Source organism: Ammospiza nelsoni, chromosome 21 (genome assembly GCF_027579445.1).
Source record: "Ammospiza nelsoni isolate bAmmNel1 chromosome 21, bAmmNel1.pri, whole genome shotgun sequence".
Lineage (NCBI taxonomy): Eukaryota > Metazoa > Chordata > Aves > Passeriformes > Passerellidae > Ammospiza > Ammospiza nelsoni.
Window position 1 is genome coordinate 7,495,057 of NC_080653.1, and position 24,020 is coordinate 7,519,076.

General features: G+C 44.8%; 1 protein-coding gene across 1 annotated transcript; it reads right to left on the bottom strand.

Moving 5' to 3' along the window:
- Positions 1-5,052: 5,052 nt before the first annotated feature.
- On the bottom strand, positions 5,053-23,654 carry UNC119 (unc-119 lipid binding chaperone). The gene is made up of 5 exons (XM_059486751.1): positions 23,534-23,654; positions 14,114-14,227; positions 13,079-13,181; positions 12,211-12,383; positions 5,053-10,784 (listed from the first exon to the last, which is right to left on the bottom strand). Exons 1-5 carry the CDS (start codon positions 23,652-23,654, stop codon positions 10,672-10,674), a joined length of 624 nt encoding a protein of 207 aa, XP_059342734.1. The 3' UTR covers positions 5,053-10,671.
- Positions 23,655-24,020: the final 366 nt, after the last annotated feature.

Genomic DNA, 24,020 nt, shown 5'->3' on the forward strand with positions numbered 1-24,020 from the left:
GTTTTGAAGCTCTTTTCTCTTCTCATGGGGCCAAATTATTACAAGATTTCTGCCTCCCATATTTGCATGTTCTTGGTGAACATTCACTTGCTTTTGTTGAGATAGGAACTGATCTGAGGAGAATTCTCTCGGCAAAATCTTTCAAACCCCGGGCACAGCACTGAGCTATTTAAACCCAGCAGTGATTAACTGGAATTGTGGAACAGATAAAACACTGAATTTCACATCAGCTTTATTGTACACAAGGCTTCAGAAGTGCAACTGACTTACTGGCACTTTCAAACAAATTTAAACTACTGGAATAAATATTTGGATTCCAGAATTTAGTTTACCAGGACTGCTGCTGAATTTTTGTACTTCAGGCTTTCAGATTTGTGTGTAAATGTTTGTGTTTAGGCTATTGAATATCAAAACCAGCAAACACTTTTACATGAGTTTTTCCTCACCTCCTAATTAATTTCCAGTCTCACACAAACAAACCCAAAACCCTCAGTAGTAGAAGATTAACTCTCTGGTTCACTGTGCATTCCCTCCCTGCAATGACATAAATGGAAATTTTAAAGCAGCATTTTCCATCTGTGGTCACAGCAAAAATTGAATTGAGAGCTACTAAAATAGTGAATGATGGAGTTGTCATAAAACAGAATTTATATGCAGTCTGTAGAAGCAGAAAAGGGCTATTTTTTAGTTCAAAGAAATAAACACACACAAAGAATATTTGTTTGCATGGAAAATGCTGAAATTACTGAAAATTACAGCAGTGGGAAGGTCATTAATGTACGTGGCACTTATTTCACCCAGGGGCTCTTATTCAAGCAGCACATTGATGACAAATACCAGGTATTTGGGTATAATCATAATAAATGCTGACTGAAGTATGAAACTGATGATTTTAAGGTCTTTTTTTTAAGCATAAAACCACAGAATGGTTTGGGTGAGAAGGGACATTCAAGACCATTTTGTTCCAACACCTTCCTCTGGGCCAGGTTGCTCCAAGACTGACATTGAGCCACAACTTCCACCCTCATAGCCAAAAATTTCTCACTCATATCCCATCTAAACCTCTCCTCTCAGTGTGAAGCCATTTCCCCTTTTTCTGACTTCCCAAAATTCCAATCCCAGCCCTTTTGGGGGCCCTTTGGACACATAAAGGCCCCAATAAATCCACCCCGGGGCCATTTTGTCACTGTCGTATTTTATGAAAAATCCCTTTGTCCGGATTTTTCTCCTGAGAAGCTGAGAGGCCTCAGAAACAAAATGTAAACAATAATTATCTGATTGCTTGGAATGTGGTTTGGAGGTTGCTTACCAACAGGTGCATCTTTGATTGGTTCCATGTGAATTGTTTTTACTTAATGACCAATCCCAGTCCAGCTGTGTTGGGACTCTTGTCAGTCATGGGTTTTTATTATTCATTCCTTTCTAGCTTTCTGATGTCTCCTTCCTCTTTCTTTAGTGTAGTTTTAGTATATAATTTTATTTTAATATAATATCATAATAAATCAACCTTCTGAGAACTTATAGTCAGTTCTCATCTCTCACCTCCTCCTGGGACCCACAACAACACCGCAACAAATTATAACCACACCATTTTGCTGCTTGGATGAAGGGGAGAATCCTGCTCTGGATCGATCCAGCTGTGACCTGGGCACAGTAGAGGACAGAAAAACCATTAAAGATTTATTCCTGACAGAACCAATTAGGCCTGGCAGTGCAGGAAAGGCCCTCGTTAGTCACACGAATTAATTCCTTACTCACGCCATCGGCACCAGGAAATTCATTCCAGCAGCAGCCCAGGCTGGGTGCGTGAGGGAAAAAAACCCACTGAGAGCCCAGGCAGAAGCACATCTGCCCCAAAAATCCACTGGAGAGGGGAATTCACATGATTTGAGCACAGAATTCAAGATCTTGCTTGTCCAGGAAGCTGCTGGAATTTAATTTCAAGTAGATGAATAAACCCAGCGTGTTCGGGCCTGCTGGAGGCACCAGGCCCAAACCATCTCTTCAGGCTTTTATTTTACTTGCTTTTCCCCCTATACTTGTCCTTTCCTCCTAGAACAACTTCAGAACATTAAAAAATCTCCTGAAATATTCAGAAAAACATACAGAAAAATATTTTCTGCCAAATTTCCAGTTGATCTAGGAGAAAACTGCAATGCTTAGCTGGTGTTAAAGGCATAAAAAAGTGCAAATTTTTGCTTGGCTGGAAAGCAAAAATTTTACTTGCCTTTCTCTCTATACTTGCCTTTCCTCCTAGAAAAACTTCAGAATATTAAGAAAACTCCTAAAATATACAGAACATACAGAAAAATATTTTCTACCAAATATCCAGTTGATCTAAGAGAAAGCTGCAATGCTTAGTTGGTGTTAAACAAATAAAAAGGTGCAAATTTTTGTTTTGGCTGGAAAGGATCTTTCTCATCTTAATATATCGTACAGAAATTTAAACCTTGGCTGAAATAATAGCTCTCAAAAGTTATCTGAGTGGTGACACTTGTGTTTGTGTTTCCTCCAATCATCTCTTGCCACACAGCCACAGGAAGCACAGCCCAGTGTTTGTCAGCTGCAAGGAATATTTCTGCACTGTTATTTCAAATTTAGGTGATGAGCAATGCCAGCTGATGAATTCCAGTGGGGAAATATCTTTAAAATCTGACATCTAAGTGCTGAAGAGCCTTGGTGTGTCTGGGGCAATGTTGTTCCTCTGAATTTGTGTCAATCCTCTTTGCACACTTTAATTTAAAGGGTTACAGTGAACCCTCTGTTCTCCTGATTTAGGAACCTGCGCAGACATCAAAGCAGGCAGCAGGTTTAATTAGACACTTAATTATAGATCAGGACGGTAAGGAATGCATTTGGGAAATAAAAACATGATTTTCAACCCCAGTCAAATGCCAGTGAACAGAGTAACACGGGCACAACATTGGTGCCCTGTGCCCTTCAGGTAACTCATGAAAAACAAAGTTTGAGTTGGAGTTTTGGGTTTGGTGTTTGGTTGTTTTTTGGGTTGTTTTTTTACTAAAATAGAGACTAATTATTTTTAGCTTTAAGGTCTGGCACATGTAGTCCTGTGGGCAACTTCTGCCAGGGACTCAACGCCCTCACAGGGAAGAATTTCTTCCTCATATCTAATTTAATCCAAATTGTTATTCTCCTCACATGGATTTATCCTCTCATTCCACAGGAAAGGAAGAACTGAAGGTGTTTGGAACTCTTCTCTCCTGTCTGTGTTATCTCCCTTTCATAAAGTAAATTTAATTATGTGTTTTCTCTATTGCTGTTTGTAAATTCCCTGCCTGTTTTTATTTCTTGCTACAGATTGCTTTCATATGCAGCTTCATTAACATGGTTTATGCCCTCCACTAGAATAATTAAATTATTATTAAATAAAACAGGCCTTTGTTATATAAGGTCCCAAGTCAGTTTTCAAAATAAGGGCTGGGAATCATCCAACTGCAATTATGTTCTACCTACCTAAATTCTCTTTGTAGTTTTAATTAAAATACATTATCCAGGATGATTTCACCTCCTATTTTAAGTTCTTGTACAGCACTGATGAAGGGGAAAAAATCATCTCTGTAAAGGAATTGCTCTATTTTGTGGGCTCAAATAGGAAGAATAAATGGTTTTGGGTTATCCTAGCATGCAATGAGAGATTTCAGTAATCTCAAAAATTATCTTTAAAGTAAGATCTATTGTGTTAGAGGGAAAAATTGGGAAATTTGGAGTACTTTATCACTGAGAAGTGTTCCTCCTACAAGTGAAAAACATTAAGGGAATGCAAGTCAGAGATAGATGAATGCCCTTGAACAATGACAAATAAAATAGAAACATGGGGTGAATACATAAGATTTGCCACAATAACTCAGCAGCTGAGAAATGCCAAAGGAAATAAGAATCTGAGGAGAAGCAGAAACCATCTCCAGAATTATTAGGCATATTTATTAATAAACGAGACTGACAAATCAGCTAAATGGGGGGGAGCACTGGTAATGCAGGGTATTTTTGGCAGACATTTAACACTGTGGAGTTTTCATGGGAATTTTTTTTTTTTTCTTTTAAGGCTCTTTGCAATCTCAGATTTCTAAGCAAGCCCAGTTAATCAGAGAGACTGCTTAACCTGCTTTATTAGTTATTAGCACTGATTTTGGTATTTTTTATATTTTTTTAGGTATTCTGTGAATCAGCATGCAAGAATTCCAAGTCACAATCCAAAAGGGAAGCCCTTGTATTAATAAATTCCTCACTCAAATTCCAGCACACAATGATGTCCCCCAGGATATTGTGAGGCAGTGAGGAGTCCCCAGGAATTCTGTGGAATCAAAATGAGTTATAGAAGATATTTTCAAACAAAATCATCTTACTTCTCTTCTTCTTAGAGTTGTTCTGCTCCCAGAGAAACACAGAGGTATTCCCAGGAATTTCTGAATAAAATATCTAAGCCACCAAGATGGAATTATCACAGTAAAAATCACTTCAGCTCAAGCTGCTGGGTCAGTTTTAGTCAATAAGGCAGAGACAGCAATTTTCACATGAATTTCAAAACTTGATTCTCCAAAGTGCAGCCAGAAATTCTTCAGAAGCACAACCTGGTGCATAAGAGGGATCCAGGGAACTGCAAGGTTCTGTTAATGTACTTTGAAACTAATTTCTTTTTCACATTTTTCATTTTCTCAAATTCTCAAACGGACTTTTCAAACTTGCAAATATTTTAAAATCACAACCCGATACACAGCTGTGATCTGTGCAACTCCAGAGTCCCATTAATGCAATTGATACCAAATTATTTTAATTACACCCCAAGACATTTTCCCAATCTGAAAGTTAAATCCCACTTGAGCAGTTTTAATGTGATGGTTTTACCCACAGAACTACCCAAACCACTGCAGAGTCTTTCCACCAATCACCACAAAATGAAGCTGCTCACACACATCTGCACAAAAACTGGAGTTTGAATATTGATGGAAGAGACCTGAAATGAAAGTTTGAATGCTTTTTTCACAGAAATATTTAAATAAAATAGACAATCACCCTCGTTTCTAGGATCAATAATTTATTTCTTTTTTTTTTTTACACATTTTGCAATTTGTTACAGGAGAAGAAACACTTGCTAATGGAAGTGACATGTTTTTGAACCATTTTCCAAGGTAATGGAAAAAGTTAAGCATATTCCCTAGGATGCACATCAATGACTAAGCTGCCAATATTAAACCAATTGAAGCAAGTGCAGTCCCTATTTAAACCTTGTATAAATTAATTTAAGGACTCTCCTTCTCCTACAGGAAGACTAAATTGTAGCATCTAATTTTCTTTTTTTTTTAAAGTCTCAGTCTTTTCTCTCTCTCTACTTAATCTGCAAAAAGTCAAACAGGCTGAAGCCAAAGCCACAGAATGGATTCTGTGCCAAGGTTCTTCTATTCCTGGTGATCTCCTCAGTTCCCTCGTGTCCCAAAAAGGAAACAAAGGACTCCCAGTTTTCTGAAAACCAGATTCTCTGCATGACAGTGCATTGCATTGCCACAGGATGGGCCACAGTGGATGTTCTCCTAGCAAACAAATCACTACCAAAGTACAAAGAATTAGAAATTAACTCAGTAAAAATGCTCCTAACGTTTTCCCAGTGGTACAGTAACGAGAATCCTACTTTCCTTCCCCAAAAAATAGATTTTTTTTTTTTATAAATACATTTTAATACAGACAATTCTGTTTCTACGCCAAGAAAACAAACAAAAAAAAAAAAAAAGTCACATTCAAACAGGTTTGCTGGGTGTATTCAGATAGAAGCAGACACCAGAGCAGGCAGGAACACAGGGGGTTTTTGGGGGGCTGCAGACACACAAACAACATTTCACCCACTGACCAGTGATGGGGAGAACAACTGAGCTGCAAGGTGAGACCTGGAGCACCACAGCCCCCAAATAAATCAGCAATTTCCACGTGGACTAAATGATATGAACTCTCAGTGGTATTTAACATTAATATTGAAAAGCCTCTATGAATTTAGGCAGTGTTTATGCTGGGGGTAGAGAGAAGAGCCACGAGCAGGAGCTCCCAGCTGCCTCAGACCCAGGAGAAAATTGAGTCACTCACCATGGCCTTGAAGCTTTTGGGTCCAAACAGCTGAAATTAATGCTTTTTTCTGTCCTTGTCCTCCTTTCCCTCACTTTCCCCCAAAAATGCAGATAAATCTGCTCAAATTTTGTGCCACACACACAGTTCCAGCTGCTGCCCCACAGCCCCAAACGACAGCAATGATTTCTATGGTTTCCTTCCTAACCAGAGCTAATTAAAACTGAGCTGTTAACCATCTTTTCCAGGCTATGAATAATTAATAGAGCATTTTTATAATACTTACTAAATATGACAGTTGGGTATCAGCATTTTCTTACCTTAAATAGCCCCAATCTTTGCATAACTAAAAGTTCCCTGCAGCTTTTGTCTTTAGGATTGGGGTTTATTTTTTAGGGGTTGATATGTAGGATAATTCTCAATACACCTTAACAGCTCTTTCTCAAATTGAAGAGATTTTGGAGGTTGCCTGCATGTTTCACACACAAGCCAGCCACCACTGTGACACTACACAAGATTTTGGAATAAAACTCAGAGGACAGAGGTGGAAAATAGAGCATCTTACTGACCTGCTCGAAAAAAACAAGACATAGAGAGAGATTATGAGCAAGAACTGAACCCCAGCAGATTGTTTTCAACCCTGGGGAGACTTTCTACATGAAAATAAATAAATAAATAAACTCTTCTGAGTCAGGAAGGGTGGATCATTCAGTTATTTCAGAAGTGTCACCACCTAACGGGTAATTCACAGAAACAATTTTGGCTTTTGCCACTGAACTGAGAGCAAAGTTTCTAAATTTTCAACCACAGCTGATGTGTTAATTATAAAAAAAAAAAAATTAGTTCTCTCCCTGCCACAGAAGTGTGAGTTATTAGAGCATGCAGCTCACCACCAATGTATTGCTGCTTTCCTTAAAAACCCTGACTGTGAAAGGAATCCAAGACTGACAAAGTGAAGAAAATATGTCAAATTGTAATTTCCCTGAAAGAATGTGTTGAGCTGTAATTTCCCTGTCTCTCAGAAAAATTATGTCACTATTAGCAGTCAGAGAGACTCAGTTTCTTTTTCCAAGATTAAGTCACTGTGTAAAGCACACACTTAATCCTGTTTTATGACAGGAAACAGAGGGCATTATTAGCAGATAATCTTGGTTAGCTCTTGGATGTTTTCTTTCACTTTCAGAAATTCAGATCCCAAATTGCCAGGCTGGCTTGTTAAAACAAAGCTGCAATGCTAATTAAAGTCATATTTAAAATGAGATCAAGGAAGAAAATACAACAATTCCTTTTTTTCCCAGAGCCAATATTTGGGGATTTCGTAATGAACTTCCAAAGTAAACCCAATAATGATGAAAGTTAAAATACAAAATAATAGCTAGTCAAGAAGATTAACAAATTCTTCTGTGAACAATGCTGCTAAGACTTCATTCTCAACTGGTTTATTATAAGAACCAGCTGCCAATTTAAGGGAAAAAAATGTGGGTTCCACAATTGAGCTGCAAACTCAGCTCCCTCTCAGAAGGAAGTTGAAATTATTGGATGCTGCACAAAGCTTGGTCTTTACACTAAATTTTGAAGGTGGTTTTTAAGCAAAACAAGGAGAGAAGTGGCACGAAAACAGCAACTCTGCAGCCAAAATTTTTGAAGAAAAAACTTTTAGTGCTGTTTATGTGCCTCATGTCAACACCACACTTGATGCTGCTGCGTGAGCAGGTGGGAAAGGAACAAAACCTCTCTCCTGGACACTGATTCCCAGGTGTTTGCAAAGATTGTGGATGTGCATGGCCTTGAGGAAATGCTAACAAATAATTCCCAAGCGAAACAGAGAGATAACAGTGATAACTGCTTCAGTGGGACACAGAGAAAAGCACTTTCATTGCATTTCCCACAGAAAGTTCTGTTGCTTGTCTTGCTTTAGGAATCAGAATTTGCTGCTTGTGACAAACTCTGGGGATTTTTAATAAGATTAAATTGTCCTAACTGAAATGTTCAATCTAAAATTGGTTGAAAGTTATTTTATTGAAAATGTTCAATTTTTATTTCTGGCTTAAAATATTCCTAATAATATTTAGGCGACAATCTCACTCAGTGCAATATCTCCCATATGATTCACAGTAAATTTTCTGTGAGATTGGAATTATTACATATATAATCTGAATTACAAAATATTTCAGAGAGGAGCAGCTGATAATTCATCCTCTTGTGTTTAACCTCAAAACTACACTAGAAAAATGTCAGAAATTCCATCCACACTCTGCACTCCTTGGAGCACAGTGACTTTCTCTTGGTTCTTTTATAAGGGGCATGTCTACCACTCAAATTTCCCTTGATTACAGCAATATTTTATGGAATTACTACTTTTTTAATAAGTCTTAAAAGGAGATGGCATAAAAAAAGGAGCAGAACATAACTATTTCAGAGGAAACTCCATCAAATGACCCAAAGTACAACTGATCTCATCACAACATATTAAATAGATGAATGGAAATTCTGGGCAAATTCAATTCCTAAAAGTCTTTTAAAAATATTGTGCACTGAAGTGGCTGTTATGAACAGCAGGTGAAAAATAACCCCCCAAAAAATCCCTATGAAGGGTGGTAATTATAAATATTCATTTTATTTTGTCTTTAAATTAGCATTTTTTTTCTCCTGCAAATTGAAACAAAGCTCAGAAATACTTAAAACTTGCAAAATGTCATTGGATATATGATTTAACAGCCCTGATTAAAAAAAATAAATTGGGGGAGGAATGAAAACATTTTTGAACCTATTTCCATCTTTAGTAATTACTGTGCTATAAAATTAATGGTCAGTAGCTCAAAGTACTGCACAAATAATGAGGAAATCCTTTGTATCTCTCAAACTGATCAGTCAGCCGTAGGCTATTTGTATGATTTAATACATTAGAGACAAAAAATAGCGATAAATACAAGTCTCACTGTGATAAGAATTACTACAAGCTACTCCTTGTGTAAAACCAGTGAACTTGACACACTTTTGTAGCTACCAAGCTTAATAAAAATTGCGCTGTAACCTAAAATCACTGGGTTTTATTTTTTTTTAAAAACTGCCTCCTCTCTCAGCAGTCAAAAAAGCCAAGCCAAACACAAATGGTGACACACTGAAAAGTGACCACAACCCCAACAAGAGCACAAAAACCTCCCTGGCCTGAGGCTACACTTGGAATTGTTTGTCCTGTCTGACACAGGCTGCGACTACAGAGATGCTCATCACGACTGGAAATGGTATTTTTATAAAAATTATTACAATTATTACACCTATCTGAGGCTAACATAGAATGTTCCACTTCAACTCACAGAATTAGACATGGAGACATCAAGTATTTATAGAAATATCTACAGACTGCAACTGTCTTTTATTTTTGTTGTTTTTTTCCTTTTTTTATTTTTTTTAAATATCAGTGAACTGACTTTCAGAGTAAGGGTTTCATGACAACAGGTCACCCCACACTAGTTTATTCTTGGTGTTGCTCTTTCTTGGACTAAATTGGTGTTAAACTTCTTCCAGAAGAGAAGAGAGAACTCTTGCTAAATATTTTGCTGTGTGTTAAAGTTGTAGATTATTAGATTTAGCTTCACCTGTATTATTATCTGATGAGAAATGTTTTTAACAAAAGGGGAAACACTGTCTTAACCTCCTCTAAATGCAGATACACATAGAAAATTGGAAATTTCACACCACCCAGCTGCCCTAGACAATTAAAATGTTGCTCTAACAAGCAGTGCTGAAGTCCTTATCTTGGTATCGAGCAGAGATGAAAAAAATAGACATGGGAAATGTGTGGCATGAAAAGGCTGAATGTTAAATAAAGCAAAAATGTTAAATAAAGCTAAAATCCTTCTGGTTTTACTGATTATTCTGCAAAAAAACTGAAATCAATGGAATGTACTTAGGGAGGTTCATAGACCCACAATGCCATTTTACCTTCATCTGAAATGTAAAAGGAATGTAAATGTAAAAACACCCAATTAACACAGCTCTGTCACTGAACTATTGCTCTTCATTGCAGGTTTAGGTGTTGCCAAGGTTAAACAGAACATTACCCAGAAGGATTGAAACTAAAGGATGAAATATCCATGGAGAGAGCCAGTCTAAAGATGAAACTTGCCTTTGTGAGATGTTTTGCTCGATATTTTCAACAGGCTGGACAAGTTAAATTGGCCTTTGAAGCATCCACAAAGAGAAACAACCACCCAAACCTCTGCCTTTGCATCCATCCACTCCCATGGTTTTCTCTGATTACATTCTTTGGGAAAGCAATCCTAAATGATACTCGAGGGCAAGAACACAAATTCACAGAATCAGGGCAAAAGCCCTCAGGTCCCACAAGGCCATTTTCAAAGCAGACACTTAAAAGAACTTAGGGAAGTGGTATCCAAAGATCATTTTTAGCTCAAAAACTTCTGAAGAACCGGGTCTGCTTCAGAGCTCAAGAGAGATGTCATGAAACTCCTACTGTGGCAAAGAGTCCTTGGTGGGTGGATCCTTGTCCAGGTGACACTGCAGGAGCTGGAGGTGTTGGGATCCCTGACGACTTCCAGAGGGAAGGGGAGGAAGAAGAGGAAGCCATCCAGCCCAGGCTCAAGGTCCTCCACTGTATGAATAATCTGCCTTGTTGTGCATCACCAGCTTGTTGTCTACAAAGTAGAAACTGTCCGACTGTGTCTCGTAGGGGTGCAGGATCATCTCTCGAACTGTGAGGGGGGAAAAAACCCCAATTAACCCAATATTGAACCAAATTAACCCAATTTAACCCAAAAACCCAATTAACAGGGACATATAGGAATGTGCTCCCTGTTAACAGAGTGACAAAACTGTCCTTTGTCTCCTCAAAAAGGAAAAGAGCCCAGAAGTTTCTCTCCTCAATCAGGTGAAAAGACACCTCATAGGACCTGGGGGACTTCACCTCAAACTTGGACAGGAGCCAGAAAGTCCCACCTGAGCAATTTACTGGAAAAAGAAGAGAACAAAGAAACTAATGGCTTTTGTGAGGTGTTTTACCAGGGGCAAGGACCTCCTGCACCTGGCTGGGTTTTTATCTGTAAAGGGTTTTGTTATTTTGCCTTTTATTAAAACTTTTTGTTTCCAACACTACCACAGAAGCCATCCTGCTGATTTTATGCTTTCTAAGGTAGCTGAGCTATCTTGGGTGTGAAATAGATCTCCAAGAGTTTATGAGACCTGGCTGGAGGAGACCCTTATTTCAGGGATACTCCCCAATGCTGGGCTCAAGCATTGTTCAGCATCCCCCAAGCAGCTGCAAAATCAGGTGAAAAAGCAAAACTCAAATGGGAATTGCCCAAAACCACTCCTTGTTGGTGTCTTTTAAATAATTCAAGCATAATCATGGAGGTTTTAAGTTGGAAAAGCCCTCAGAGGCCTTGAAATCCAACCTGAATTCACTAAACCTTTGCGCCACATCCACAATTTCTTTGAATAATTTCAGGGATTAAAAATGTTCATAATTCAAATATATTATGGCACCATATAAAGGGGACCTCAGAATAAAATCCCATTACATTTTAGGTTGGGGTTCTTTTTGTTTTGTTTTTAAAAACAGTGATAAACCAGCAAACCCAAAGTAAATTTGTTCCGGCCTGACAGCAGAGCCTCACTGTATTTTCCACAGACTGCAATATTAGTGCTGACACACACAATTAGGGGTTGTAAAGAGGAAAATCACAGAGATTTAGTGCTTGTGCTATTGTCTCTTTTGAGAGAGGAGAGGAAATAAAAGTTATGTTCATACTAAAACCTCTCAAGCTCACAATGTAGCACATCAAACATTAAAACAGATCATAACATTTAAGTTACCCATTTATTGGATATCTTTTTAATCTTATTTTTGCTTGTTTTATAACACAATTATCTTTTTTCTCCCTGATACCAAAGCTTCCCTTTTATGAATTAAAAAAAAATAATAAACCCAAGCAACTGCCTGGTGTGTGATGAGATACATCCTACTAGAAAACAAAATCAGTGTTAACACAGATTTTAAAGGATGAATTATTGTACCCCACCCACTCTCTAGAGACAGCTTTTAAGAAAGGGCTCCCCCAAAACACCACGAACATCATGGTGTGACAACCCAGAAATGAAAGTTTACAGCAAAGAACTTACTGAGATCCTCCGAGAGCTGGGGGAATTCATAGATGTGCTCACAAGTATTTTTACTGCTGGGGATGCAGAAGCCAAATTCAAAATCAAAACTTTTCAGCAGCTGGTCACGGAAGTAGTGCCGCTCGATCATACGGAAATTATTAATGGGTTTGTCCCCTACTGTGAATTCCACCCTGAAAAACAAGGGTAAAACTGACGTGAGCTTTCATGCTTCAGTAAGATCTGCAATATTCCTGCAAGGCAGAAGAGAGCTCTGAAAAAAAAAAAGCCAAAAATATAAAGCAACAGCACTAATCAAATTACTGTTTCCTCTTTTACTTAAAGCGTTCTACAGGGACACACCACAGCATTAGATAAACATCCTAAAGCTGCCATGGGCAGGGACACCTTCCTCTATCCCAGGTTGCTCCAAGCTCCATCCAGCCTGGCATTGGGCATCTCCAGGGACGGAACAGCCACAGCTTCTCTGGGCACGCTGTGCCAGGGCTTCAGCACCCACAGGGAACGACTCCTTCCCAATATCCCACCCATCCCAGCCCTCTGGCACTAGGAGCCATTCCCCCTTGTCCTGTCACTCCAGATCCTTTCCAAAAGTCCCTCTCCAGCTCTCTTGGAGTCCCTTCAGGCACTGGACGGTGCTCTAAGATCTCCCCAGACCCTTCCCACTTTATTTTTCCTCTTTTAGCACCAATCCCTTCAGCACCAGACTGAAACCTAACGCGACAGAGATTTGGAGATCCTCATAATAAATGAAAAAGCCCCCTGTTCAATCACCTTCCTGGCAGAATGAACATGGAAAAGAGGGTTTTTTTTCCCCAAGATTTCAGCTGTTTTCTGTGCCAGGCCAAGGAGCAGGGGGGTTACTCACGTGGCTCCCACTTGCCGCAGTCTGAGGAAGGCGGGCGTGAACTGATAGCGCACGAAGCGTCCGGCGTTGGGGTCCACGTCCTTCCTGTCATTGTGCTCCCGCTCTGCAAAAGCACAAGGAAAGCTCTGTCAGAGCTGCCTGAGAGCCACAAACTCAGGGGAAACACTTGTGGTGGGGTTCTTGAGCCACCCGAGCCGGGGAATCGCTCTGGTGCTGAGCTCACACTTCTGTCCTGAGATGTCCACCCCTGGTCACTCACAGGTGGAATGTTGAGAGATGGCCCTTTTGTTTGAGTAATTTCTTATCTTCTGGATTCCTATTCCTTATCTACTGGAGGATGATAAGGAATAGGAATCCAGAATCTTCTGGATTTCTATTCCTCACATCAGGACTGCAGAGTGACTCTGGACAAGCCATTTCCCCTCAGCATGCTTGCTTTGCTATCTATAAGCTACAGAAAACTTCCTCTCACCTGCAGGGAGGTGGGGAAGGGTTAAAAGTGCTTGGCCAGGAACAGAACAGCTGCCCTGGGTTTTTATCACCACTGGCAACAGGCAACACTTGGATGCTTACAAGTAACACCTAAAAATTAATCAAACCAAAAATAAAAGGCGAATGTTCAGTTTGTTTCGTTTGCCTGTTGGCAGTTTCTCGCCTTTGGAAATACCATTTTCCTGACTCCTCAGTGAGAGATGTTTAAACTAAGAGCTAAACTATGTGCAGGGGGCACAAGCTGAATAACAGCCAAGAAAAAACCACCCAGTGATCTCCTCCTCCTCCTCTGCTCCTGTTTACAACATCCATCTGTCCCTTCCCATCACAGATGGCAACAGGAAGAGCACAGCAGCAGCCAGCTCTGCTCACCCTGCTAGTACAAAGAGACACCTGAATAACATTCCTGCAGCAAGATGGGGCTCCTGCCCTCCTGCAGTGGACAGATTCTGCTACTTTTGGGAAATGTGTGGAGTTAAAGGAGTGGGGAAAAGCAAAAGAAAGCATTTGTTCATGGAAACCTTATTTCGTGTGTGCACTCACCTGAAGCTGCTGGCTTGGTGATTTCAAACAAGACTGTGCCAGATTCCATGTCCCGGATTTTGAACCTGGTGAAGTCTATCTTGTAAACATTTTCCTCGGGAGTGCACAAATAATCTGCAGGGGGGAAGCAAATTTAAATGAAGGCTGCCCTGAAATATCAGGAATTTCTGGCTCCTGTCTGGAGGCCACACCAGCAGTGAGAGCAGCCCAAATGCATCTCCGCCACTGCCTGTTTTAATTCAAAACTGATGTCCCTGAAGACATCTCAGTTCTAGAGGCTCACACTGCCCTGCTCAGACAGGACGGGGAAAGAATTCTCTCCCCCAACACTCAGAGGTCATCACCTTTTTCCAACTCTGTGCCAGCAACTCCTGCACCCATTTCCTCCCAGACTAGTCAGCACCTCCATCAAATCCCAGCCTTTCCAGGGTTAAGAGGCTTTGCCTGTTTTAAAAACTGCCCTGTGGCAGAATGCGAGGGCTAAGCAGCTTTGGGAGCTAAGCTGACTGCACTTAACTGGAACAGGAGTGTCCTCCCCTGAGCCACCTCCCTGCTCCAGCCCTCTGCACACAAAGGGTGGCCTCTTCTCACCACACCAGGCCTTGTTTTCCTCAGCACTGAAATTATGGTGAAGCCTTTCCCTGTGTCAGGAAAACAGGGAGCAGAGCCCTTCCCTGCTGTGAGTGTCTTTGAGAGGAAGTCAAAGATGGAATCACAGGATTGTTAAGGTTGGAAAAGCCCCCTAAGATCATAAAGCCCAACTTTTCACCCTGCACTGCTGTGTTCACCACTAAACCATGTCCCAAGGGCCACATCCACAGGCCTTTTGAACATTTCCAGGGATGAGGATTCCACCACTAAAATCCCCCCAGCTTTGGCCTTCAGCTGTGCCCTAAGCCAGCTCCTGGCACAGGAATCATCCTCCTCCTCCCTGGGGAAGGGAGCACAGATTGAATGCAGCTCCAATAACTCACTTTACCCTCACAAATTTAAAGAAATGCTCTATGCAGACAAGCCAGGTCAGCTTTCAAACAACAGCACATTTGCTTGATGTAGGAGACTGGTTCTGGGGGTTCCAAGGTGAAAATAACACTTTAACATTCTAATTCAAAACACTTCCTCAGCTACTAATTCCTGCTGTTAATCTGAGCTAATAACTTATTTCTGTGTGCTTTCCTATTTCTGAAACTCCAACAAATCCATCCACCTGAATACATAAAAACAAGTTACAAGTGCTCAGAGCTCAGACCTGCCCATGCCAACCCAACTTCAGCACAGCCCTAAGAAATCCAAGACCACTGTGAGAGACTTCTGAGCTCCTGGACACAAACACCTGGCACCAGCACTTTCCTAGAAGCCTTTTATTCCTTCCAAACCTCCATAACTTGGAGAACTGTCCAAATAAGCTCAGTACAAGGAGCAGAGGTGTTAAATGTTCTCCCTGGCCAGTTTCACTGCTCTCCAACAACCCCATATGGTGAATAGTCAAAAGAATGCCAGAGAATTTGTAGATGCCCCATCCCTGGAAGTGTTCAAGGCCGGGCTGGATGGGGCTTGGAGCAACCTGGTCTAGTGGGACGTGTCCCTGCATGGCAGAGGGGATGGAAGTGGATGATCTTTAAGGTCCTTCTTAAGCCAAAACACTCTGGGTTTCCACAATTCTATAAATGGGTGTTCAGGCAGAGGACAGTGCTCAAAGCATCCCTGGCATTTGGCAGGGATTTTCCCTTCCCTATCAACACAGCACAAGGAAAATTGACACAAGCACTCAACGTTTTTACTCCCACAAGAAAACACAAGCCTGTGTTAGGTCAAATATCCCAAGTACTGCACCAAAAAAATCTTCCTTTTGCGCCTTTAACAGTAGCCACGATGACAGGACAGGAATTTAAACCCATCCCTCGCCCTAGGCCCTGATGTTTAGCATTCCTCAGGGAGATGTCCTGCAATTACCCTGCGATTTTGGGCTCTGACACATCAGCCACCCCAATTCCTAACCCGCCCCACAACTTCCCAGCTCCGAGCACCAGCATGCAAAACACAAACTGATGGAAGCAGGCACAGCTTCCCACAGCCCAGCTTCCCCTCCCCGGGCCCATGGCCACTGGCTGTTCCCTGGGAAGGCTGTTGGCAACAGGCAGAGTCACCCAGGAGCCCAGGACACCTTCCCTGGAGCACGCTGGCGAATCTGAAGCGCCGCGTTTGTCTGCAAGTTAATTATTAAGTGTTTCTACTCCTGCAGAATTCCTGCCCATCCAGCACCATGGCAACAGCTTTATCCCCCTCCTTGGCAGCAGCGTTGCTGCAGTAACAGTGTCCATGACTCATCTGGAGCAGAGCAGAGCCAAGCAGAGCCTCCAAAGAGGAGTAAACCCCGGGTAGAATCCCCACCAGGCTCCTGCTCAGTGATGCCTGCACCTTTATGCTGCTATTTTCCAACTCTTTTTGCCCTGATAATATTTTAAACCCTATTTTTTGGGGGGTTTTTTTGGTCTTTTTTTTTTAATCAGCATGCCAATATACAACTGGATGCCATCCGGGAAGATCAGCTGCCAGAATACTGCAATGAAATGGGTTTTTTACCTCCTCTGGCAGTGCCCAGTCTCCTAGAAAGAAAAAAAAAAAAAAAAAAAAAAAGAAAAAAAAGAAAAAACAGAGGAATATATGTTCCTCTCACTCTGTATTACACATATATTCCTCTCAGTCTGTACTACATTTGTTTCTGCTGTTCCTGCTCAAAAATCAATCAAAGTAGCCACGTGCTGGTTTTTTCCCCCCACACGTAACAGGAGCCTGGGGCTGCACTGGAAGGGCTTATTGGGAATGGGCTGCTTGCAATTGGCAGATCCTTCTGCTTAGCTGAGCACTGTCAGATTTGCTAATCTCATCCCATACACACTTATTTTTAAATTACTGTAGGGCCCAGTTGCCCACACTTCCGTGACTCACTGAAATGTCTCATCTGCCTCCCTTTTCCTAATTCAGCGTCACCAGGATTTGGGGAAGGGAGGCAGCAGCCCTGGTTATTTCAGAGATCAAACCTCCATGGAGGGGATCGTTACAGAGAAACTAACAATGGTGGGTTGATCTCTCAGGATACAATATTTTCTTGTTTCTTCCACTTCCCCTGAAGCAGGTTGTGCTGTTTCCCTGTTAATAACCGAACCATCACGGTGTGTCCCTGAGCCTTCAATACTCACCTGATTTAGGGATGAAGGCATGGACACAGCAGCACTGCCATGGAAAACCCATCAGATTGGTTTTTATCCATAAGAACCCACATTCAGTAGTGTAAAAAAAAAGGTCACAAAAGAGGAGTACTTCCTACCCTTTCTTAAAGCCCAGGGAACTGTCATATCCCAAACCCTTCCTGAAAACAATTCACCTGGTATTAGCAGCCACTTTTCACTCACATCACCATTCCTGATGGTGCCTTTCCAGCTTCTTTCCCAGAACCTCTGGATCATGCCCAAAGATCTGCAACTGCCCACTTTTAGAGACAATTTCTATCTGAAGATCTATCACAAGTTGTGAAGAGTTTGGATCACAACCAACACCATTGTGGCGGTCTGAGGAAGCAGCAGAGGTGATTGGCTTCCTGAATCTAACTCAATTAATTCCTTCACAAATCCTTCCTTTGTAGGAAAAAGTGATTCCAAAGTGACCCCAAACAGTTCAGTGGCCTCAAGCTTTGTTCTCAGAATCAGCAAGTGCTCCTTCCCCTGGTACAGTTCTGAGGTGGTACTTCCACTGCCTAATCCAGGGAAGAGACAGTTCCTACCCAGGAAACCTTCCTGTGCTCCCAAACCCAACCAAAATTACAAAACAAACCAGCAGAACAATGCCAGCAGGCACTGCCTGTGAGCACTGGCACATCCTGAACCCTGGTGCAGAACTCCAGGTGTGTGTTTTAGCAGCTGGTGTTACAGAGGAGCACAAAAGGTGAGGGATAATGCAGAGCTAAATAACACAGGAAAGCAAACAAAGGCACTTTGTCCTCTAGACCTCTCCCTGTCATTTAAACACACGAGATCAGGTTTGCTCCTCGTGACAGAAAGCTAAAATTCAATGCTGTATTTCCAAATTTCCTTTGCAACCACCCCACCAGGCCCATTTTACAACAAGCTCATGGGCAATAGGATTCAGACTCTTTGTTGTGCTCCTTTTCAAGATCCCTTCTCCATCTCTGCAATCAGCAGGAAGCATGTGTCCCCTCTCACAGACACCAGGGATATTTCTGTGCTCATCAGAGTCTAATCTCAGATGGGGCAGCTCCTATTTTAAGGCCTTAAGAGCCCTCTAAGGAAAGCAGAGTGCACCCAGGGTAAGAAAAACCTGAAAATTTGGTTCTGGAAATGGGTGTAAATCAGGAGGATGCTGTACAAGAGACTGGGGCAACAGCAGAGACTTGTAACAGGAATTTCTCTCCCCAACATAGACAACAACAATTTAGGGAATGGATGAGAAGGGTCCTGTAGTTATGCAGGCCTATTTCCTAACATGCATTAACCAACAAGGTCAGGAGCTATTTTAAAGCCAACTCCCAAGACATAAACCAGGTATAAAGCCAAGACAACTGCAGAGGAATTGCCAGGAGCTGGAGATTAGGAGATTATCAGATTGAAGAGTCTCAGGAGGAAGCAAAAATAGCCCAGACCCCACGAAGAGGCCGAGCAGTGACGCAGGACACGGAGCAGGACCTGAGGGCAAGGCAGGGCAGGCTCCAGGTGCTATTGATACACCTGCCCAGACAGCTTGGGTTCAGTTAAAGGAAAAAATAAACCATTTCCCTGCCCTCTGCCTCAGCCCTGTGACACCAAGGCAGCCAGGAAACAGGATCTGCTCCTGTAAAATAAATCCCTCCAGCCCAAACCACGGGGTTTGGAGAAGCAGAGAGCAGGGGAATTGCACAGGGAGGGAGCAGCTGCCCTCTGACCCAGCACTGGAATTAGGCTGCTGCAGGGCCCCAGAGGGACAATCCTGCACCACAAGGATCCCACGGGGGTTTTTCCACAGCAGCACATTTACTGTCAAGGAAGCAGAGGGATTTAGGGCAGGAGGCACTCCCCAAGGTCCCCAGAGCCCCTCAGTTGCCAAGCCCCACTGCACAGCTCACCAGGCACTGATTTTTGTGGCAGCCTGCTCATCTCTTTTTTTTCTTTTTTTAATTTTAGCTAGAGCTTTCCAGACTTCACCCTCTCACAATTAATTTGATCACAGCCCTGCAGCCTGTGGATGGAGCTGCTCTTCCCCCATTTCCAAGGCACCCAAACACTTTCTCCTACCCCCTTTTCACTGATTGCATTCAAAGTCTGAAACCACGTGCACAACATCAACTAAATCAGCCCAATTTTTGGGCTGAGCCAAAGCCAAGCTCTGCCCAGACCCTCAGGCTGAGTTCCTCTTATCTTTCCCACTTCCACCACGGCCCAAACCCACAACCCCAGGAGAAGGAGGAATCCCCACACCACACTGTGTGTGCTGCCCCTGGGAATCCTAACAGCTCCTGTTGTGCTGTGAGACTTTGGGAAACACAGAGCCCTGGAAAAGCTCAGAGGCTGTGTGGGATGCTGAGGGAAGGGTCGTGGGGAGAGCAGCTTGGCACAGCTCTGCAACAAGAAATCAGCACATCAAAACACAGCCACACATCACAGTCCTGGACAGGGCAGGGCAGGGATTTATTAACCTCACAGACACACACACACAGCTCCTAATAAAATGCATTCTCCCCATTAATTGGGGAGAGAAGTCATGGTCCAGGAGCAGCTTTGAAGATGGATTCGTGCACATCTGCCTCACATTCCTGTTAGTGCCTCCCTCTCTCCTTGCCTATGAAAACCTCATGGATTTGGAAACTGATTTCAACATGGATCCTGTATGGTTTAGCATTACAGAACTTGAACTGCTGAGGCAGAGGGGAGGGAAATGGTTTATTTGGGGTTTTTTTCTTTAATTGACTGCAGGAAACTGTTATGGAAGTCCCTCAAGAAGGGCCTGGCCTGCCTAACCCACCGAGGCAGCCCTGTGCCAAGCTGGCCTTTAGCTAAAGCTGCCTAGAGAAGTCTCAGAGAAATCCCAAGTGACAGCTCAAGGAAGAGATTACTTTCAGAAACGATTACGTGTGTGCTCCTTATTTTTAGGGTTTGTTTTGAAACACTTTCCAAGCATGTAATCAATTATTTAACCCCTTGGTTTCCTAAAATAAAATCAGCATTAGAATAAAATTTAAAATGTAAGATTTGATCTGGTATTCCAGGCAAAGTGTGTAGGTGATAAGCAGGGCAGCCTCAGAGGCTGGAGCTTGTCTTTTGTTACACATCTGACTCCTCTGATGCTCTGGCTGCCTCAGTAATTAATTGCAATTTGAACTGAGCTCTGCCCCACTCCTTTGCTAATCTTAAATTAATCACGTCATGAGCTTTTTCCGCTTTTCCCAACCACAGTTGTGTGAGCCAGTGACAAATCTCACTAATTGCAGAGGAAATGGTTCTCCAGCCTTACACCTGATCCAGCTGGAGCAGAGCCAGACCCAGCCTGCCCAGGAGGCCCAGATATCCCAGGGCAGCATCCCAGATCCACCAGGCTGGACCCAGCGTGCCCAGAAATGCTGTGGGCACAAAAGCTGATGGGAGGACACAGAATGTGCAGGGCAGCTCACACAACTCCCCAGTTAAGCTTATTAGAAGCACATTAAGAGCAGAGCCCAGCTGGCTCCTGTGGCTGCCCACAGAGCCACATCCTGCCTCGCCACCCTGCCAGCTCACACTGGGTCAGCTGCACCCACTGGGAGAGCAAAGTCCAGCTGCCTGATGGAAGGATGATTAGGGAGGAATTTTTCCCTGTCAGGCTGCTGAGGCAATGCCAGGGGTTGGGCAGAGAAGCTGTGGCTGCCCCATCCCTGGAAGCGTTCAAGGAAGGGTTGGGTGAGGCTTGGAGCAGCCTCATCTAGTGGAAGGTCCCTGTGCTCCTGTTCTTGGTGAGGCACTTGGAACAAGGTGGGGTTTAAGGTCCCCTCCAAACCAAACCATTCTGTGCTACAGCCAGAATTCCACCTCTCCCTGGAGAGATGGAAGGCTGCTCCTGGTGTGAGCATTCCTAGAACACACTTTTCCTGTGGTACCAAGCCCTGCTGGGCTCTGGTTGATGAAGCAACCCTAAAGCACAGCCAGCCCTGCCCAGGTCCCAGGCAGGACACAGCTCAGTGTGTGAGCTGTAAGTGCTACTGGCCCAGGAGTTTGGATAAGGATGGATTATCCTCTCTCTGGAACAACAAAGGGCAGCCAGGGCACCAGGACATTTCTGCTGCAGCCCCACCACCGACTCCTCCTTCACCTCCAGCCTGTCAAAGACAGAATTGCTGCAACAGGGTGTGGTGTCTGCCCTGACACCCAGCACGTCCAAAAGGCTGGGGCAGCTGTGAACTTCCCTCCCACAGCCTGGTCCTTCCTCCTCCCCTACCTGAAGCAGAAGAGCGGAACAGTTTCACATTGCTATTTCTGGCCATCTGTTTTTAAGGGTGTCGAAATGAGCAAAGGCCATAGAATGCCCCAAATAATTATTAGGTGTTTAAAATCTGAAAAATATTCTTTGCTGTCTGTTAAACCCACCAGGACAAAAAAAAACTGAGCTTGAGAAGGGGAGTTGCAAAGTGTTCTTGGGTGATAAGATACAATATGCTCAACGTGGGTGTACCCCCAAACTCAGCGAGGGTTTCAGGTGTGGGGAGCATTTCCTGGCTCCCACACATCCAGCAGGACAGGAAGCACTTCCCAAGGTAAGCCTGGGACATCATCACAGTGCCTGTCTCTGACCCTGGTACCAGCAAGTCTCACAGCAGGATGGGAACACAACATTTTCATGCATTTCACATCCTCCCTGTGCTCCAGAGCACTCTGACCCAGGGCTGGAAGAGGCAGACAACAACCAGCTCTGCTCCAAGCCTGGCTCACCAGCTTAGCTCTCTGGGAAGGCAGGAGCTTACCAAGAGCACCATCCATCCCCACTGATGCCACACGAGGTGACAGCAAGGCTGTGGGGTGGCCCTGTCCCCTCCAGGCAGCCCTGGTGAGGGCAGGGACACTAAGGCTGCCATGAAGTGAGCACACAGAGCTTCACACAGCCATGGCTGGGATTCACCATCCAGCTGAGGATGCTGGCAGGATGCTCCAGTGCCTGCTGCGTGCTCTCCCTGCTAGAGGCGGGGGATTTCTGGGCACGGAATCACGCAGCTGCACCAGCAGAGCTCGCAGAAGGGCACCCAAAGGTCCCCAGCAACAGCAGCCCCTCTCAGAGGAGCCTCTGTGAGCCCTTCCTGAGGGCTGACACGAGTCCCTGCTGGGCTGTGCTCCTCCCTTCCTGCTCACACACAGCCCCACGGGGCTGCCTGCACGCAGCAGCACCCACACCGCATCCTTCCTCTCCACGGCTCCTCACAGCCCCGGCCGGTGACACTGCGCTGGCGCGGAGGGCAGAGTGCTGAGGGGCACAGCGAGCACAGCCAGCCCCCCGGGCAGCCCCTCAGCCCTGACAGCCCAGAGAGACAACGCAAAGGTCCTGGGAGATGGAAAAAGGACCTTTTGGGACACCGGGGCAGATTGTCCCTGGGCATTGCTGGCCTGAGGCAGTGCCACGGAATGGTTTGGGTTGCAAGGGACATTAAAGACCATCTGGTTCCAACCCCCTGCCAGGGGCAGGGACACCTTCCACCAGCCCAGGCTGCTCCAAGCCCCATCCAAGCTCATCCTGAACACTTCCAGGGATAGAGCAGCCACAGCTTCTCTGTGCCAGGGCCCCACCACTCTCCCTGGAAGGAATTTCTCCCTAATATCTAATCTAAACCTGCTCTCTATGAGTGTGAAGCCATTCCCCCCTGCCTTGGCCATTCCTCAGCCCCGTGTGCTGCTGTCCCGAGCTCTTCTGCCAAGCACAACAGCCCCTCCAGGCACACACTCCCACCCACCGCCTCCAAAATGCCCTCAAGACCTCGGGTGTTACACTGGAGAGGGGGAAGATGGGTTTGGGGCTGCTTTGGAGTCCCCCCATGCTGTGGCCAGGGATCCAGCCCGTCCCATTGCCGTGGGAGCAGACACAGGGTGATGGGGAGAGCAGTGAGGAGCATCCCAACACCGACCTTCGAGCACAGCTGGGGGGCTGCACTCAAGAAGAGAAGGGAGAACCTCTGCTCTCCCGCCGGTCCCCAGCCCCCGGGGTGGCACATCCCTCTGCGGGCTCCGTCCCCTGCCCTGCTGCATCCCCACTTCTTGTCCCCAGGGAAGGGAGCACCGCTTCCCCTTTTCCCTCTGGGTTTGAAAGGCAAACAGCTCCTCTTTTCCCCCCGGTTTAGAGAGGAGAACCGGCTGCCCTTTTCTCCCCCCGGGGACGCGGTCCCCATCCTCCCGCCGCGCCATCCCCGGCACGCACCGCTGGTGACCCGCTGCAGCCCCAGCACATCGTCGGGCCCGATGAGCGCCTTTCGGCCCAGCTCCTCCTCGGTCCTGGCCGCCGCCGCCCCCCCGGCCCCGCCGCTCTTCTTCACCTTCATGGCCCCGCCGCCGCCGCCGCCGGTGTGAGCGGCCCCGGCCCCGCTGCGCGCCGCCGCACCGGGAGGGGCATCGCCATCACCGCCCCCGGCCCGCCCCCGGCCGCCAGCACCGCCCGGCGCCGCGGGAAGGCGGAGGAACGGGCCAGCAAGGAAAGCGGCTCCTCCACGCTGCTCCCAGGGGCTCGGGGCAAACCCTGGCTGCTGCAGGAGAACCCCCCCCAGGTGAGGTGGGGACAGACCCCACACCTGGCCCAGAGCACAGGGATACCCGCCCCGACCATCTCCAGACCGACACACGGTGGAGGAGCTGCATGCCGGGCCGCCCCCAGGGGCTCTGGACCCATGGATGTGATGGATTCCAGGAAC

What these genes read in the sequence shown, in the direction of transcription:
- UNC119 (XM_059486751.1), bottom strand. Translation starts at nt 23,654, where the DNA reads ATGAAGGTGAAGAAGAGCGGCGGGGCCGGGGGGGCGGCGGCGGCCAGG. An exon ending in CTGCGGCAAGTGGGAGCCAC is followed by an intron (nt 12,384 to 13,078) that starts GTGAGTAACCCC and finishes CTTGTTTTTCAG; the next exon opens with GGTGGAATTCACAGTAGGGG. An exon ending in CCAGCTCTCGGAGGATCTCA is followed by an intron (nt 10,785 to 12,210) that starts GTAAGTTCTTTG and finishes CCCCCCTCACAG; the next exon opens with TTCGAGAGATGATCCTGCAC.